The sequence below is a fragment of the Xiphophorus hellerii genome, chromosome 1, assembly GCF_003331165.1.
Source record: "Xiphophorus hellerii strain 12219 chromosome 1, Xiphophorus_hellerii-4.1, whole genome shotgun sequence".
Classification (NCBI taxonomy): Eukaryota; Metazoa; Chordata; class Actinopteri; order Cyprinodontiformes; family Poeciliidae; genus Xiphophorus; species Xiphophorus hellerii.
In genome coordinates this window covers 13,882,675-13,901,818 of record NC_045672.1, presented here as the reverse complement: position 1 = coordinate 13,901,818, position 19,144 = coordinate 13,882,675, and the positions used below count along the sequence as shown (strand labels likewise).

General features: G+C 41.9%; 1 protein-coding gene across 1 annotated transcript in view; it reads left to right on the top strand.

Annotated features, from left to right (window-relative positions):
• The window catches only part of rerea (arginine-glutamic acid dipeptide (RE) repeats a), a 97,540-nt gene that overhangs the window by 33,569 nt on the left and 44,827 nt on the right, over nucleotides 1–19,144 (top strand). Inside the window, 3 exon segments of the mRNA XM_032572667.1 lie at nucleotides 10,815–10,920; nucleotides 12,325–12,421; nucleotides 13,836–13,940. Coding sequence (XP_032428558.1) covers nucleotides 10,815–10,920; nucleotides 12,325–12,421; nucleotides 13,836–13,940 — 308 coding nt within the window.

Here is a 19,144-nt window from a genome sequence, read left to right as displayed (position 1 = left end):
GTGAAAGTAGAAAATAAGTACAACAACCTGAGATAAAACTGGAGAATGCATGAAATATCAGGTCACTTGTATGGCATTATTTCAGATATTTAAAATAAGAAAATACTCAATAATTGTGGATATATACTGATATAAAACCCTTCTATATCGTGACATGTTTTGCAGCAATGTCATCCAGCCCTATCAACCGTCAATCGTGCAGATCGACAGAAAATCTGCTGATTCTGATCTCTGTTTGATAGGTGCAGCTCTAACACCAGGTCTTATCAGGGACATTCCTGAAAGTTTTAGAGGTTTTGAAACTGTAACTATTTCAGACCTTGAGATAACATGTTACCAGTAGCCAGCCTGCTCCCTGCAGACAGTCCTCTGATGGCCTCACACCTGCACTAAGATAATGCATACCAATGCTTTCCTGCTCACATAAACATGCACACATACTCCTTTGCCACCAGGTCTTATCATCTCTCTCAAACCACGAAAACCTTTTCTGACTCATTCCTTTGCACACTCAACCTTTCCGCCCTTCACACACATCGCTCCGAAAACCTACCCTTAAACCCGTCAGTTAAAAAGGTGTGTGTGTATGCGTGTGTTCGTGTCAATTACACTAAGGTGAGACATTGATTAGCATAGCCTAAAGCAAACCTTCTCATTTCCAGCCATTCTTCACAGCACTCAATCAGCACACAGCTCTATCTTTGCTTCAGCTTTCTCGGGACTGCCACTGGTGGTCGTACACACAAGAGGGTTTTGGATTATCTGCCTGGGCAGACATCCAATATGGTAAATCCACACAGACTCGCACACACACAAGCTGATATCCTTCCTGCACACCCTTCCCTGTGAGCTTTGCTTTTCTGCAGTGGACCAGATAGTGTTCAAAGGAATTCTCATTACCTTCTCACTCTATGATCATAAAACGCCAAGTGGTTTAACAGCTGAGCAGCACAAAGAACATCAATATTTTAATGTTAGCATTAAACCACATTTTAGGCTGCAGTTCTGACTCATCTGTATTATCCTTGGACCAGACTAGTCTTAGGTCATACACATGAACATCTACACTGATGAATGCACTATGGCGTAAGAAAACCTTAATCCTTCCACTTTCTGTCACATTAAAACTACAGACTTCTTACTTGTTTTCTTGGAAATTTAAGGGCAAGACCAACACAATAATTGTGAAGACAATGGAAACTCCAACATGACTTCGATATCATTCCAGCTTCTATCATAAGTGCAAATCTATCAATACATGCTGGGTAGGGAGATAATACTGTATTGTAACTCTGAACAAGCTGAGATGATATGCAGCTTGGATGAGAGATTAAGTTAATCTGCAAATAGTAGTTATGCCCTCCACAAATCTGACCTTTTATAGAAGACTTACCGAAAGAAAGCCATTGTTGAACAAAAGGCATAAGAAAATGTCTTTGAAGTTTCAAATAATCCAATTGAACTTATTGACCTCTTGCCAAAATGCTTTGTTTGAGACAGCTAACAGTGCACACCATTTCATGCCTACTGTGAAACAAGGTGGTGGGACTGTTCAGTAGGGACGTGTGGAAGCTGATCAGAGATTATAGGAGGATAGATGAAGCGAAACGGAGGATAATTTTTACAGAAAAACAATGTTAGTCGCAAAAAATGTGAGGTACAATTTCCGACGGGACAGTAACCCTAAGTAGACCGCCAGGAATATAATGACATGGTTTGCATCAAAGAATGTCAAAGTCCAGACCTAAATCCAACTGAGAATCTGTGGCAAAACTTTTAAATTCATCTGAACATTTGCTCTCCATCTAATCTGACCTGTTTTGCGAAAATGAATGGATAAAATTCTCAGTCTCTCAAAATTCTCAATGCAATTCTCAGTGAAAAGCTGATATAGGCACTGCAAAAGACTGGATGTAGTTCATGCAGTGAAAATTAGCCTTGCATGTTAAACAAACTTGACTATTATATGCTATTTGGTGTTGGTCTATTACATAAAATCCCAGTAAAAAGACATTAAAGTTTGTAGCTGTAGCACAAACCTTTGTAAGTACTGCATTCAAATTTAGTCTAAATCACCACAAATGTTTCGCCAGGTCCCCGATGCCCCTATAATTGTCCTTCAGGTAATAACTCCAGAGTATATTCTTCACAAGACCTCTCCTTCTGCCTGAAACAGTGCTGCTCTCTTTACCACCACTTAGCTCTTCTTGAGTTTCTTGGCTAAAAACTGCCCTGCGGCAGAAGTGTGTTGGAGGCAAAGACAAATATTTGAGTTGGACGCAGCATAGCTTTTTCATGAAGCGAGTAGTCAACATTAGTGTTCTCAATTCTCACTGCTGTTCACGGTGCCTGGAAGGGAGAGCACCATGGTCAGCTTGATGGATTCGTCATGCTGCCTCTGCCTTTGGGAAGCATTTATATAAAAGGGGAGATTAAACAAATACGGCTCCAATTAGCCCTCTTTGTTCCTAAAATGGAGTGGAGCAATGTGTTAGACCTCAGATGGAGTAGTCATGTGCTGTGCTTGTGACTCTCCACTGTGTAAAGGAGGCCTGTTGTTGCCTGTATGATCTACCATTAGTGGCCCTCAGCCCTGAAGTCTTAATTAGTGTCATCTGTGAATTTCATGTGACTCAACCCCCCTCATCTTTTTCCCCTCTACTCCTCTCCTCTATCTGTCTTTTGTCTGGATGAGACCAGGACCTGTTAATGTTCTCAGATGTGTTCGCTGCCTGTCATTAATTTGCACAGTAAAGCAGCTAGTGAGTCAGTCAAAGTATTTTATGTTTGTCTTCTGGGGTCCAGGACTGGGGGAGGTTGGATTTAAGTCAGGGATGGGTGCTCACGCCTAGAAAGCACTCACCCAACATACACAAAGAGACACGAGTAAATCTGCCCGGTTTGACTCAGCTAATGCTCATCCAATCCAATATGGACCTGGGCTGACAGATGGGCTCAGTGTGTTCAAAGCAGAGGGTGCCGATTTAATATCCAAACAGGTCAAGCCAAAAAAAAAAAAGCAGAGAGAGAGAGAGACCCCTGTGTAGACACGGCGCAGAAGTCCTGCCAGCAGCGCCACCACAGCTGGGTCTCACCTCACCTCCTCACTGCCTCCTCCTCCCACACTCTCTCCATTTGTTCTTGCTGCCAGGCAGGGAAGCAGTTTGTGCACAGTCCTCCCTCTCAAACATTGTAATCAGCATTTGTTTAGTGTTATTATTCATGCCTCAAATAAGGAGGTCCAGGAGACAATAGGTAGCAAAGAGTGTAGATTTAAACCCAGTGAGGATAGGAGCTAGATTGTGCTGCCGCTGGCTCTGACAAACTGATCCTGCGATGGTTTAGTTTACTGCTTACACCCAACCGGCACCACTCCACTGCAGTGTCAGGAAATGAATGATACTTTCTCTGATGTTCTTGGTTTGCATATACACATACACCATACAAACAATGTTTCCCCAATTACAGATTTATTTTGAATTTTCATTTTGTCAACTGTAGATTTACTTAAATAGCACCTGCCTGACAAAATTTAGGCTTTAGAAAAACTTTAAAAAAATCACATCATGTTTTGATCTGAAGAAATTCATGAACAGATGAGAATAAAGTCACTGACAACTACCAGTCTGGAAAGGGTTAGAAACCATTTCTAAGGCTTTGGGACTCCAGCAAACCACAATGAGAACCATAGGACAGTGGTGAACCTTCCCAGGAGTGGTTAGCCTTCCAGAATTACCGCAAGAGTGAGTTGGTGACTGATGCAGGATGTTACAGAAGAATCATCTAAAGCACTATAGGCCTCTGTTATGGTCAGTTTTTGTATTTCAGCAATAAGAAAGAGATACTGGGCAAAAACGGTATCTATGGAGAGTTCCTAGGCAAGGCCAAAAATCGTCCTGATGATCCCCAAGACTTTTGAGAAAATAGTCTGTACCTAGATGAGACATAAGTGAAACAATTCAAACCTAGAGGTGGTGAGGGTGGTGGTGAGATGGTCTGGGGTTGCTTTGCTGCTTCAAGATCTAGATGACTTACTAAATTTTGCTCTCTAACAAACAGTTCTGACGGGAAATCTCTGCTCATTAAGTTATGACCTAAAGCTCAAGCAAACTTGAGTCATTGAGCAGGACAAACATGTAAAATCCACGGTCCTCTAAAACGGCTAAACAACCAGAAACTTAAATTCAGCAGATGCTGAGAACCCTTCACTGTAGCTGAATTTTAAAAAAATCTGCAAAGATTTGTTCAATATTAGGATTAGTTGGATCTAAAACAACTAAAAGTGACAAGAAAGCAAAACCTGAAGAAATCTTTAAGGACGTCTTCACACTGTTAGTTTGTGATCTGTCCTTAAAAACAATCTCCCTTGTCAGTCACTGAGATGTTGGAGATTGTATGACTGCAGCAGATCCTTTGTATCCTGCCAGTATACATTGCCACACATACACAGGTTTTTGGAGCGCGTGCTGGTGTTCTGTCGTCCAGATGGAAGTGCTTATTGAGTGCTGGTGTGCTGGCACATTGCTTCGTCTCAGTGAGAGCAGGAGAAAATGAGGGAGGGGTGGAAAACCTTTCCAATCAGATCCATCATCTTACTGTGTGCGTGTTTATACAAGTATATGTGTGATCTTCCCAGCCAGCTTTTCCTGCCCTCCCTTCTCTAATCTTATCATGTCGGAGCAGCAGATTAGTCCTCCCAGATCTCATCTCTGCCTCCAAATGCCTCAATCAGCCTTTTGTTCTTCGGTCATGCCTGCTCTTCTCTAGCGACAGGCAAGGTGAACATTTCCCCATGCCGCCCTCCCAGCCATTTTGAGCCCTATGTCGGTGTCACACAGCCATCAGCCCTGATCTAACATACCAAATGCTCCCCTACCTCTGAGACATTAGCTAACTAAGCTGTTAGCTCTGCAGCCTCCTAGCAGAGCCGAACTGCTTGGCATTCCTTCCTAACATCGAGTCTCTGCTGCTGCTCTTGTCTGTTTGACCTCCTCCCCCTTCTTTCCTCCCGCCTCGCCTCACTCTGCGCCATCTCATTTGTCTGCAAGTTTGAGATCTATCTCGGCTTCCTCACTCCTGGTTGCCACCTCTTGAAGGAAGCCATAGATCCTGGCTGCCGTTGTCACCAATGTTACGGGAAGTGTGTGCGCTGACGGTGGAGGTGGTGGGTCACTAAAAGACTTGGCAGAGGAAGAGGAGAGTGTTTGGAAAGCGCAGAAAATAAACAGAGGTTTCCTGTTAACAAGGTGCACTGCTGAGGCTGTCGTGTGGAAGCAGGGGGATCTGGTTTTGTTTAAAGCAAAGCCCCATTAGTAAGGTGCTGAGAGCAGGAGGAATCTGGCATTAGAGTTTAAGCTTATGGCTTGTAATTGACAGGATGGCAGTAAAGTGAATGCCAGTTTCAGCAAATTTGAGAGAAACTTGCAGGAATTTGGACTTGGCACAATATTATGACAGCAACCAGCATGACAAATACCAACGCAACCTTTGATTCCTCCGCTTCACCCAGAGAGTGTCATGAGATAAGGGGATCCTCAATATGTGATCCATCCCTGAATTTGGGTAATAACTGTCCACAATGAACCTGAACTTGGTAACTTTTTAGTTGCTACATCTGGTTTACATGTGGCCAACTCTGGAGTCCACTGTTTTTCATTGTCTGCATGTTAAAACCAGAATGTTAAAAAAAAAGGGATGCATGTTACAATAGCAAGGACATTGGTATGTTAGTCATATTTTAACATGTTGGTATCGGCCCGATGCATAAAACTGTGCTGACCTTAACAACCAATGTTTAACAAACTGTGTGTTTTTCAAGAGGGGAGGAGGTTGATCATGTGGTATTTGTTTGGTTATGTGATAGTGATGCAGTGTGTGATTGTAGGGAAAATGTCAGCTGTGTAGCTGTTTTTAATGGTGTTAAAAGGGTAGTTAAATATATTTGATAATATTGGTAAATATTGGTTTTCAGCCATAACAGCAATATAAAGATCGGGTATCGGTGCATCCCTAAAAATAATCATTCATAAAACAGAAATGCAGAGTAGGGTTTCGACCACAGCCGCCGGTGAATAGCCAAAATCACACATCTGTCAATGCAACATTCTTAGTTTGGTCTTATGGATGTTGCTGTTGCTGATTGAAGAACACTTAAGGTTAGCAATTTTCAGTATCAGTTTAGTGTTTAATTAAAAAAACATAGGTTGAAACACTCTTTAGTGTGAATACTTCGAGTTAGCCATCTTCAGCGTCATTTGGTATTTAGAAATAAAGTCAGAGGAAGCTCACAGATATAGAAACCACTTTTAAAGGAATCAGTATTTTCTACATAGGCTGTTCATTAAAGCTGCCACTTTTGAGCTCAGTTTTTCAGCAGACAGCAGGTAGACTGAACCTATTAAAGCAAAGTTGCTGTGTTGTAATTCTTGTTTGAGCTTTAAGCTGTCATGGAGCTTCCAGGATTTGCAAATGTTGGAAGCTATTTCAGAATCTCAGAGCTGAGGGAAGGATCTGCATTTTCTAAGAGACATGGCATAATACTTGTACTTCCAAACTGTATTATCTGTTGTACAGGATTTGCATCCATCCATAAAATCATTTATCTAACCATTGGTCCATAGTCTATACACTCAATTCATTCATCTGCACAGCCATATTCAGTCTTAATTTAGCTTTTAAAAGCCTAAATACAGCTTTATTTTTAATGAAGAAAGGTGCAGAAATTCAATGGATGTGATTAAATGAAATTTCCACTAGAATAAGCGATTTATTTTCACCAACAGTTTTGATCTGTGCTAATAATTTTGCCCATAAATCTGTAGCTCCAGCTGCTTTGTTGGCTCTATAAAAATAAAAACGCTAACTGGAATGTGTTTTGCTATGAAAAAAATCACCATCATTCACTTGTTCTTTAAACCCGAATCCATCCTTCTCTCAGTCCGTCTTTTTAAGTGTATACATCTGTAGCCCCCCCCCCCCCCCATCAAATGACCTAGCTGGTTCTTTTCACATTTAGAGACAGCACTTATAAAGGCTGACCCTTGTACACCCCCTTTTACTCCCTATCTTTGTAGTATTGTGGCTGCATTCAGGGGCCCCGGCTCCAGAGTTGACTGCACACACATGCGGCCACACAAAGAACACTGCACAGCCATTATGGACCTAAGGGGCCAGCCACCTTTAGCCAGTCAGAGGCAGAATTAACTGGCTCACACACGTCTCGGGTTTGTCTTGGCTACTGGGAACACCGAGGTGAATGCATTGTTTGTTTGTTTGTCTATAGAAGAAATTTTGACAGACTGAGTATATATTTAAACCTCGTCATGTTTACCCTCTGAGGAATGGCTCTCCTGTGCTGTAATCCCTGTCTGATGAGTAAGCCGAAGAACGCCACAGGCCAGTCTGAGCCACTGGAGGGAGGGGTTGCCATTGTATTCATCCCCCAAAGCATGACTGTCAGATTTATATCACCTCAGTGAATAAAGGGGTAGCTTTGTACCCTGGGGGGTTTCAGTAAAGCAGTAGGAGGACGGCTTTCATTTAACATCTGAAGGAAATGAGATGGTCATACTACTCCTATCCTAATCCAGCTACTTTGTCTCTCCTTACTTTGCCCCTTTTTTATCACCTCCAGTTGTTTCCACGTTCTCTCTTTTTGTTTTATTTCTTCCTCTCGATAGTGAGCTAGGAAGGTTTCTGGCCCTTGTGCAGAAGCATTCCCAGGGTTTATGGCCTGTGTGGAGGGAGGGCAGCGCTGTGTTTAGCCTCTGGCAGGACAGACAAAGATGTCTGACATTGTGCGAGGCTCAGCCATCCTCAACTCTCTACGGGGCAGCGTGGAATGTCTCTAATCAATTCAGCATTGTGGTTCTCGTATGTTCTCGCTCTGTCATTTTCCGTGGCAGGCTTAGCAACAACCCAGACAATGCAACTAGTAGTTCTGTTCACCGGGCCCCGAGCTGTCTGTCATCTCACTTCATTTTCTCCTTGCATTATCTACTAATTTTTTCCAACCAGTGTGTTTATAGAATTGCGATAATTGAACACTGTGCTCGACTCCCACTACGTGCTCCATATGTTGCGCACTATCTGTCTTTCTTTCTGCTTCCACCCCCTCCCTTTTTTTTTTTTGCCTGAGAGGGCTTAACGCTGCTTCATAGCAGCAATCTGCTCTGGTGAGTGGCAGCTACTCTGCAGTGACAAAGACGCTGATTATAGTGGAAGTAACATTTGGTATCTGCTTTTTGTAAGTTTCGATTAACCCTGTGAATGTGCTTGCATGTTTCTACTTGTTGTACAGTGGCACGAAAAAGGGTGTTCTCATGTTTTTTTGCTCTTTTTGTCACACTCAGATGTCAAACATTCAACATCAAAGATAATCTCGTTTTTTTTAAGGGGAAAACCCCTAGCCAACCTGACCCTATGTGAAAATATAATTACCTCCCTTGTAAAATGATGGATTGAGTGTAATTAATCATAACTTCACTGCCTACACCCAGACCTGATTACTGACTGACATACATAATGAAGAAATCCCTTAAATAGAACCTTTTTGAGAACCAAGTAGGGTTAAAAAAAACCCCTCAAAAAGCAGCATATCATGTCCAGATCCAAAGAAATATCCCCTTTCGCTCAGAAAAACTATAAAGGGTTGCAAAGCTATTTTTAATACTTCAAGACTGATGAGCAAGGAGAGCCATTTTCTACAACAGAAAAAACAGGAAACGGTGGTGAACCTTGCTACCAAAATTACTCCAAGATCACATAGACGACTTATCTAGGAGGGCGCGAAAGGCTTGACTTACCTCAATGAAGGTCAGCGTTCATGCTTAGACAAGACAAAAGTATCCAGATTAAAATGGCATCTAAATTAGAGGTACAGGGCTAGAACAACAAAGACTGGGACTACTTGCCTAGTCTCAAAGTCTAGACATTAAATCATCCACTCGTTCTCAAAGTCCTCTTATATGGCTCAACTCAAACAACTCTGCAAAGGAGAGCGCGCCGCATCTTCTCAAAAACAAAAAAAGACTTCTTGCCGTTTAGTCCAAACGCTTAATGGAAGTTGTTGTCGTTAGTTATTACGTTTAATGTGCTATTACGTTTTCAGTTCAATCAGATTGGTTTGGATAGTCTGAGAAGCAGCAATTCTTTATAAATGAAATCATCACTGGGAAGCTGTTTTTGTTTTTTCACCCCAGGTTGTCTTTAGTCTGACTTTTTTTTTATGTGTGTTCTTTGATGACAAAAAAAAAAGCATAAACAGAAGAAGTCTGCCTTTGCGCTTTGATTTCCGTAGCAGAGAACGTTGCTCAGGTAGCATTTACAGTCTCTTTAAGTCATTAAATATGCATAAGCTCCAGATAACGACTCGTTCTGCTGTTAGTCCTAGAAGGCGAAAACCGTGTGGATAAGACGAGGCTGGCTGACTGCTGGGAGATGACGTCACTGCACAGATTTCTTCACACACAGTGTGCCTGTGTGCTTCGGGGGGGTGTGGAGTGGGGAGGTGGGGGAGCTTCTTGTCTCACTCCATCAGTTTGGGTCTCTGTTGAATCACAAGAAGAGTCTGTGTGTGGCTGCACAATGTGGCGTGCATGCTCCTGTAATCATCCAGAGCAGTAAATGCAGCTGACTGACTGCATGCCAGCTGCTGTTTAACACGTCCAGGCTCACTTATTCGCTCCCCTCCCTGCTCAAGAACTGCAGAGAGTGGGAGAAAAACTGGAGGAAATAAAATGAAGATGTGTTGGAGGTTGTAGTGAGAAGTAAAGGAGAGGATGGATAAAGCAGAGGTGGGCTCGAGGTTTCAGGGAGGTGATGATTTGCTTGGCTGCATGTGCGCTCCATCTCCTCCCTCGGTGACAGAGCATAACAATGTAGGCTTTAAATATCTTTGCTCTGACCTCACACTCACATGCTTGGACGTGGAGAGGGCGGATGTTAAGCGTCTGGCTTTGATTACCGTAACCTTTTACCCCGCTGCATATTTCCCTCCTCTGTCTGCAGGTAGTGCAGGTGTCTCGGTGTGTTTGTTCGACGCGCCGCAGTCGAATCTGTAATAAAGATGGTTCGGGCCAATAGGACTGTGTCGCATTCCTGCACCCAGTCGAGAGCAGCCTCTCCTGGTGCTCTCTTAAGCAACTGTGACGCTCTTTTAGGCTTAATATGAAGGCACAATAAATGTTTCATTTCATGAAATGAAAACAGTGTTTTGCCCTTTTCATCCTTCACCTCAGTATGGGCCTCGGATTTTATGATTTCTGTGCAAACTCTTCCCCCCTCCCTTCTCTTTCCTTTACCATGTCTGTTTTTTGTATTCCCTTTGGCTTGAAAAGGCTCTTTTACTGCCTTAGTGCTGCCACTTGCTGGCCAAATAATAGATTACAGTAACTTTCTGACTTGCACTTAATAAAATGCCCAGTTGGTGGCAGCAATAAGAAAATGAAGTGGAGACTATAGAAAGCATACGCCATAAGAATAAGCTCAAAAGATTGTTAAAAAAATATTTTTTTATCATAAGGTGAAAGAAAAAAAAAATTAGCGATCCGCCCTTTTCTTCTCTCCACCACTGTTTACCTAATTAAATCTCTAAATGCCCCGCAATCCCTTTTTAATTGACTCTGTGTCTCTGCAGGCTTCTTGGCGTCTCTCTGTTAGTCATGAACAATGCATCTGCACAGAGTCACCGCTTGCCAAAAAGGCCAGCCTGTGACGTTGTAATCAAACAAAATGATGTCTGTTTATCTTGCTGTGGACGCTTTCCGTGTCTCCTGCTCACTCTCTCTCTCTCTCTCTCTCTCTGTGTGTTTCAGAGTAAACGGGACCATCTGCTGATGAATGTGAAATGGTACTACCGCCAGTCGGAGGTGCCCGACTCCGTGTACCAGCACCTGGTGCAGGATCGCAACAATGAGAACGGTGAGAGCGGGGCGCAGGCTCTTCGACACATCCACACCATGCACAAAAATAGATACCCTTATCTCCGTGCATCGCCAGCCTCACACACACATGCTTGTCTGTGCTCCCCCCGGTCTGTTGGGTGATATGAGAGCTGGCTGTGAATTGCATCTCAAACAGAAACCAGATGACACTATCCCAGGCAGCCAAGCCGATGCCGTGGATCCGTGCTGTTCCCCGGGTAACACTCCCTCAGGCCAGACAGCGGCACTGTCAAGTGTTAATAACCCGCGGTGTCATGTGGCCCTTGAGCACACGCACTCTCGACACCGTCAGCACCAGAGGACTCATCATGCTCTCACACATACACATCCACAGGAACACGGGCCGTGTCAAGGACAGTTTGCTGCTCGGTATCAAATTTGAGGACTGAAAGGAAACATGGTTATGTGCATAAACCTTAATAACACATTTACATTGTTAAACAGTGTTTAAAGATCACAACTAAGTTAAACATTATTATGTTACCGTAAACCATCCCCATTTTATTGTCACTGTCCCAAAATGATAATACATTGCAAGTATGACACTGTAATATATTTTTTGTTGTTAAAGTTTCTTTAGGATAAAGTAAATTACAAAATAACTCATTTTAAAACTTGGCAAAGCAGTCATACCCGGTAAAGCAGTAAAAATGTGCATTAACTTAAAATTGCAATAAACTAGAAAACAACCAGTAATAAAAACAGAATGAAAAGATGTTACTATCAAAGAACCAATAATATGACCATGTAATCAGCAGTTAGTCCTTAGAAAGAAAATAGAGCTTGACTAAGAATCCGACCTTAAAGAAATCCTGAAATCAACATCGACCATTAAAAGGCCTGAAAGCTGCGTCTCTGCTTTTGCTTCAGTTCAGCTCAGCATGCTGTTGTTATCAGTCTGTTCCTGCAGCCAGGAACGCTGGATTTTCAGAGTTGTGGTCACAAGGCCGGAGCGGGGTGGCCCCAGCAAGCCAAGGCTCTCGACCAGATCTGTGTCAACTTGCACCAAGGTCACTTCAGCAAGCGTGAAGGTCGACTCTATCGAGGCAGTGAATTTTGGAGCTACCTACAGTACAGACCAAAAGTTTGGACACACCTTCTCATTGAATTCAATGAGAAGGTGTGTCCAAACTTTTGGACACACCTTCAATGGGAAGGTGTGTCCAAACTTTTGGTCTGTATTGAGTACAGACCAAAAGTTTGGACACACAGTTGTGTCCAAACTTTTGGTCTGTACTGTACATGAAACCTGTGCTAATGACCTCATGAATGAGACGAAAGAGATGGAAGTAGTCGGTGTTTGTTGCTCTTTTGTGGTAAAACGACGGGTTTATCGAAGTTAAACATGCCGTGGAGCTTATTCATGTCTCCCTTCCTGCAGATTCTGGTCGCGAGCTGGTCATCACAGACCCGGTGGTCAGGAGTCGAGAGCTCTTCATCTCCGACTACGTGGACACATATCATGCTGCTGCTCTCAGGTACAAAACAGTGCAGTGCTTTGTAATCACAGCTCTCTGGATTTGTTTAAACTGTATGAGATGTGTTTAATCTCAGCCGTCTGCCTGACTTTTAAATAACAGATGTGGGATACTCTAAATATATAATCTTAAATGTTGGATAATTTAGCTCCCTTGTTTTGTCTTGTGCCAGTTTTACAGAAACATTTGAGGCACTTTTTAATAGCGCCCTCTGGTGTCCATTAGGTTGACTTGCTTTCTTTCTTTTTGTTAATATACTGTGATTCTTATACATTTGGTAGATTTTCACACACGTGTATTATAATCTTGGGAGAAAAACTACTTGCATCAAAAAATAAAAAAACACTTTATGAATAGAGCTAAACTACGTTGGCCTCTCCAGTTCACAGTCCTGTAATAAATACCCAGATTTCTATTTTGCAAGAAGTAAAATGATGCTGCTGCTGGTTTGCAACACTGAGCAGGTAAAATCCATGTAATTACCACTTAAAGGGTTATTAAATTCACAAGATGTGTAAAGATAGACACAATAACTCCTCCTTTAAATGTGCCTCAGCATCAAACTCACAGAGAGACCTGTCTCCTGCTCTGCAGCGCAGCATTGGCCATCTCTCCTTAACATTAGCAGCACCGCGTGCAGGCGCAGTCAAAAAGAAAAAAACAAACACTCTTTGTCTCCGCCTCCGTCTCTTCACCCCTCCTTTCCTGTACCCGCCCCCCCCTTTTCCTCTTCAACCAGAACCATGTGTGAGCAGTAAAGCCATGTCTTCCAGAAACCACTGATTTCAGGGAAAATTAGCTGCAACCTCTCCTACACAGAGCTCCCTTTGATTTGACTTATTCTCCAGGCTTTAGATAAACGGGAGGGAATTCCAGCGGGATGCTGTAATGCCGCAGCTCTCCGAAGTCGGCTCGCCTTAGCGCCCTTTAATCTTTTCAGGGAGAGGAAGATGCTGTTTCTGTGCTTGGCAGCAGAGCCCCGCATGCGTGTGATGTCTGTTATTTTGATAGAGTCAGACACCAGGGTGCTGGAAACGGGAAATGGTATCAAGATGTGGTCAGAGCCTCACCCCCTCCTGCTCCTCCTGCTCGTTGTGGAAGGTGGGGGCGGGGGGCGCAGGCAGGTTGAAAACCTCTCTAGATCTCTGTGGCGTCTGTCTCCAACACCTCAGCAGCAGGCGTTGAGTTAAAGCAGGCATGTTGAGCTGATGTTTACGGCTTCAGCGCGCAGCCTGATGCCTCATCACAAGTCAGCAGTCACTAACTGACAATAGAAACCTGCTGCCTGGATTTTTTTTATTTTCCCCTCAAATAAATAAACACCCAAAAAGCTTTTAATTCCAGATTCCTCTGCTCAGGCTTGTTGTTGTCATGTCATTGTTTGTGTCTTAAGAGTCTGTCTTCTGTCCTGCAGGGGGAAATGCAACATTTCCCATTTCTCTGACATTTTTGCTGCCCGGGAGTTCAAAGCCCGGATCGACTCCTTTTTCTACATCCTGGGATACAACCCAGAGACCAGGTGAGCTGCTGCTGGTGCTGTCTGTTTACCCCGACTGATAAGCTGGAATCGATTCCTCATCCAGTACCTTGAAAAGCCCCTTGAACCATTTCAAATGCTGTCATGTTATAACTCCAAGCTAAATTTCAAGCTCTTTAATGAGATTTTGCTTAACAGATGGACAAAAAGTAGCATGTAAGGTTATGAAATTGTAACTGTGGAGGATTTCGACAAATCTGATCAAAGAAGAAACCCGTTGGTGGAAGAAAATACTATTAAGTCCTGTTTGCAGTAGAGGAGACACGGCATTCGTGGGGAAAAAAGCGTCCTAGTTCAGAACTGAACTTTTTTTGGCCAACCTGTAAAAATATGCGACTGTAAACAGACACTGCACCTTTTTCTGAACACACTGTTTTCACAATGACGTATGGTGGTGGCTGCATTATGCTGTGCAAGATGCTTTTTCTTCAGAAGGGACAGAGAAGCTAGCTGAGTTTTAGTGAAGATTGATGTAGCTAAATTACACGGCAGGTCCTGGAAGAAAAACCTCTTAGAGGCCACAAAAGACTTTAGACTGAGGCAGACTTTCACCCTCCGGTGGCTACAATAAAAATAGATCCATAACTGGAACAGAACGCTGTGGATCAAAGCATGTTCTTGTTAGAATGAGCCACTCAAAGCTCAGACCTAAATCCATTTGAAAGTGTGTGGCTGAACTGGAAAAGTCGCTCTGTGTCTATGCTGACTGAGTTTGGGTTATTTTTGCAAAGAGGAATGAACAAGACTTTAAGACTCCAGATGTGCAGAGAGCGCTTTTTTAAACATTTTTTTTTATTTGTAAAACATCTTAAATACCACTTGTGCTTTCCTTTCCACTTTAGATGTATGCATCGCTTTGTGTTGGTATAATTCCAGGCTGAAGTTTGTGGTAATGATGTGACAAAATGTGGGAAAAAGTTTAAGAGGTATAAGGACTTTTTTAAGGCACTGGGTAGATTTTACTCTGTCTTAAATAAAACCCAAATAAATCAGGACAATATCAGCTGAAAGTTTTCCTTCTTAACTGTTTTATGTTTCTTCTTAAAATAAATGTCAAAACAATAGAGAAATGTAAAATAGTGAGTTTATTTTTACATTGTCACAAATAATTTTCTCATACTCAATCATTCAATGGTTCTACTTGGCCAACTGAGGTATTTTATACTATTTTGAAGCTAGAATGGTAAAAAATAAAACTTGTAAAGTCTCTATAAGATAATAAGGGAAAGTAAATCAAGAACAATAAGATTTAGTTTAACATAAAAATCGAATTTCAGAAATTAAGTAAAAAAAAAATTTTAAACATTGAGGCTTTTGCTAAACTACGTCTTTAGTTTTCCATTTGTGTAAATAACTTCCTTTATGCTAATAGTTGATGGACTTCAGCTAAAATGAAAGCAGAGTTGCTGATGTTTCCAGTATTTATTAAAAAACCAGATTGCGTACTGTTGGACAAATTGTTTGTCTGCTACTAATCCCACCATTCAGGTCATTAAAGGTCATTTTTATTTTACATCCTTCCGCTTTATTCGTCTGTGGTTACATACTCCAACGATAGCCTCTGCTCATTACGTTGGTAATCTTATCAGTAAACAAAAACTGATCCTCATGCAGCGTAATTATAGGAAATGATCTGGGGAAACCCCCGTGGCTTCTAAATTGTTTTGGCATTGATTAGATTAGTTAAATTATGCACCAGGTTTTAATCACCAATCTTTTTCTTCTGTTTTCAAAGCACATTGTGTTACATTACTGCAAGAAAATACAACAAAAAAGAAAAAAGAAAGAAAAAATGTGCAAATAGATAAAATGCTGATGGACTGTCTTCTTTACTGTTGGGATCTTTGTTTTTTGCATATTCGTTCCCTACATCAGGTTTCGTGCGGTGAAAACACAGATTTTTTTGGATTTTATTTTCTTAAGTTTATCTCTTGTTTATCTTCTCTTTTTAGTTAAAGTGGGGCTGTATTGTTTAAGTATAGAAATTAGTTTAACTGCTTCCAACATGCTGCTTGCTGGGACTGGAAAAAGGAGCTCATTTGATGTTGAATTCAAGTTCAGTCTCCCAAAATTACTCTGAAAGCTCTTCAGCAATTCATCCAGGATGTCATAAAGCAACCTGGTAAAAATCTGCTTCCACAAGACAGATTCATGGGGGAAAAAAACAATGGATAAAAGGTCCATCTCGCATTTGCCAAAAAGAAAAAAAAGGGGGAAAAAAACATGTGGATGATTCCCAAGACTTTTTGGAAAATAATCTGTGGTGTGATGAGGAAAAAAAAGAAACCTTTGGTGTAAAATAGAATTTTTTGAAAATTCATCTTCAGAGAAGATGATCTAGGGCTGCTTTGGGCCCTGAATGTCCCACTGTAAGTGACTTAACCCTGAATTCTGCTTTATAGCAAAAAACAAATCTGAAAGCGAAATGATTGACCCCTCAGTTTGTGACCTTAAACTCAGGCGCAGTTGGTTTATGCAGCAGAATGATAATCCAGACCACACCAGCAAATCCATCTCTGAAAGCCTTAAAAAAACAAAAAGGTTTGGAGTGGTCTAGTCAAAGCCTGGACTTAAACACAATTGAGGTACTGTAGCACGGCATTCAGGGCTCGAAAACCCTCCTGTGTGACTGAATTGAAATGATTTAAGAGTGGGCAAAAAAATCATCCGCAGTAATTATCTTTGTCTGATATTAAGAATTTGTTCGATATGAAACATTCTAGTGAATCATAAAAAGTAATTAGTAGTGGAACAGATACTTTTCCATGGCACAATATTCTTAATATATTATGCAGTCTTGTTGCCAAACATGTGGTGTCTAGCTGCAGATCAAATTTACTGAGTGGTTTGAATAGCAGCCCAACCTTTTCAGACATGGGTGGTAAAATCCAGGCTTTTGCTACGTATGCTGCTCTCTTTTTAGAATTTGCAGCTGATGTGTATCAGATGGTGCATGAGGAAAATCTGAGGCCATCTGTAAATAAATTGGAAGTTAAACTGGAACTGGACCCTTGAACATGACAATGACCCAAAACGTACTAGTAAATCCCCCGAGAGACTGGCTGAGAATTATGACACGGAAAGTCCTGAGGTGAATCAAAGCCCTAAATCTCAATCTGTTTGAGATGCTGTGGGTGGCTTGAAAAGGGCTGAATATGGAAGAAACTGCTCATATGTCTACACAGCTAAAGTTAAGGAGTGAAGCAAACTTTTCTGAGATTGATGTCAGAGATGAGAAGCGTTCCATCTGAAGTATTTGACCTGAAGAACTAACAAGTATACTGTATTTCCACCAAGTGGTATGGAGGAGGTCGCTGCAGACATAAGATTTAGCATACTTTAAGATAGTACACCATCTTATTCAGGAGAGCGTCTCCACTTGGATTTTCTCTGGGCAGGAATAGTTAACCCAAACACCTAATGCATTAATTCAGTGGTGCCCAAAGTCGGTCCTCGAGGGCCGGCATCCTGCATGTTTTAGTTCTCTCCCTGGTTTAACGCACCTGGATCCAATTGATGGCTCGCTAGAAGGCCTAAGAAGAACACTGACATGCTGAAAAGGTCGTTACTACCACCAGGGAGAGAACTAAAACGTGCAAGATGTCGGCCCTGGAGGACCAACTTTGGGCACCACTGCATTAATTGGTCTCATTTTTCTGTCCTCCAATCAATGGATTATGTTGCGTGACACCTGTAAAGCCGTCCTAACTATACTGTACCACGGTACTATGGACCTACAACCAGAGGAGGCCCAGGAATGGTACGGTATGGGTCAGTTGTATGGGCCAATTTTATAACAAAAACTGACAAATTAGTCTGTGCCGTTATGTTATGTAGAAAGTGTAATTGTCCTAAACTTTTGCCTTTTAATTTACATCATTTTCTATTTAAATCATTTTTTTTCTCAGAGATAAAATACATTGGACGTTGATATGTGAGCACTTTTTAAGAAAACAATAATTTAATGGGGTATCCAATATTTTTTATCACCCGATTGTGCATGGTATAATTGTGCATTTGTATAATTTGAAGGCAAGGTAGGTGTATTGGTAAAGTCCATTTCAGCAACAGGGCTGTTCAAAGTTCTTTACTTGATTTAAAAACATAAAACAAAAACCTTACATTGCAGTGGCAAAGTAAAGTGGAAAGACAGATTACAATTAGTGATGTTCTACTTCTTTATTAATTGAAGGAAACTCTTAACAAGTGGGTTTTGACCCTAGATTTAAAGATGGTTTCGGCTGTTTTCCAGTGTTTTGGAAGTTTGTTCCAGATTATTGCAGATGCTGCTTCTCCATGTTTGGTTCTGGAGATGCAGAGCAGACTTAGAACCAGAATGCCTGAATGGTCTGGAATAATACAAAAACAGTTTTATAATGTGTTTTGGAGCAAATGTTAGTCCATTTGGTGATTTATGAAGTAGCAAAAGTATTTTAAAGTCTATTCTTTGAGCTACAGGTAAATTAGTGTATAGGGACTTTAACCATTTATCTAGTTTTAGTGACATCCAGAACGTGGGCGTTTGTCTGTTTGGCAAACTTGTGAAGACTATGTTGTGATCAATTCAGCTCACGAGTTTCTCAAAATCCTGTTTGGACATTAACTCTTTAATCCTGGAAATGTTCTTCATGTAAACATTATTTTATTGACTCATGCAACTCATAAAAATGTCGCTAGCATATATATATATATATATATTACAATTTAGCTGTATTTTGGAACAGTCAGTGTTGAGGATGCTCCGGTGAGAGGCTTTATAGTTGTGTGTCCATACAATATCTACCCAGCCAGCAGTGAAGAAGTCGTGTGGCTGTAAAGGAATTCACTTTAGATGATGATGATGATGTGTATTTGTGCACAATGGGATGGGAGAACCACCGGCAGCTGTCTGCTGCTGCTGGTGGGGGGAGCATCTTTCATGTTGCACTGACAGCAGTCCTTGTTATTGCCACCGGGTTGCCTGTGACTGTAAAGACCCCCCCCTCATCATCATCATCATCATCCTCCCTCCCTCTCCTCTCCTCGTTGGGTATTCAGAGCGCGGTGTCTGCAGCATGATCACGGCGCAGAGATGAATCCCACATCCCACATGTGGCTCCGTGTGTGTGTGTTTACGTGCTTTGTGTGTGTGAGGTCGCGGCACATGCTCAGTAGAGCCCACGGAGGAGCGAGTGGAGCTCTTGACG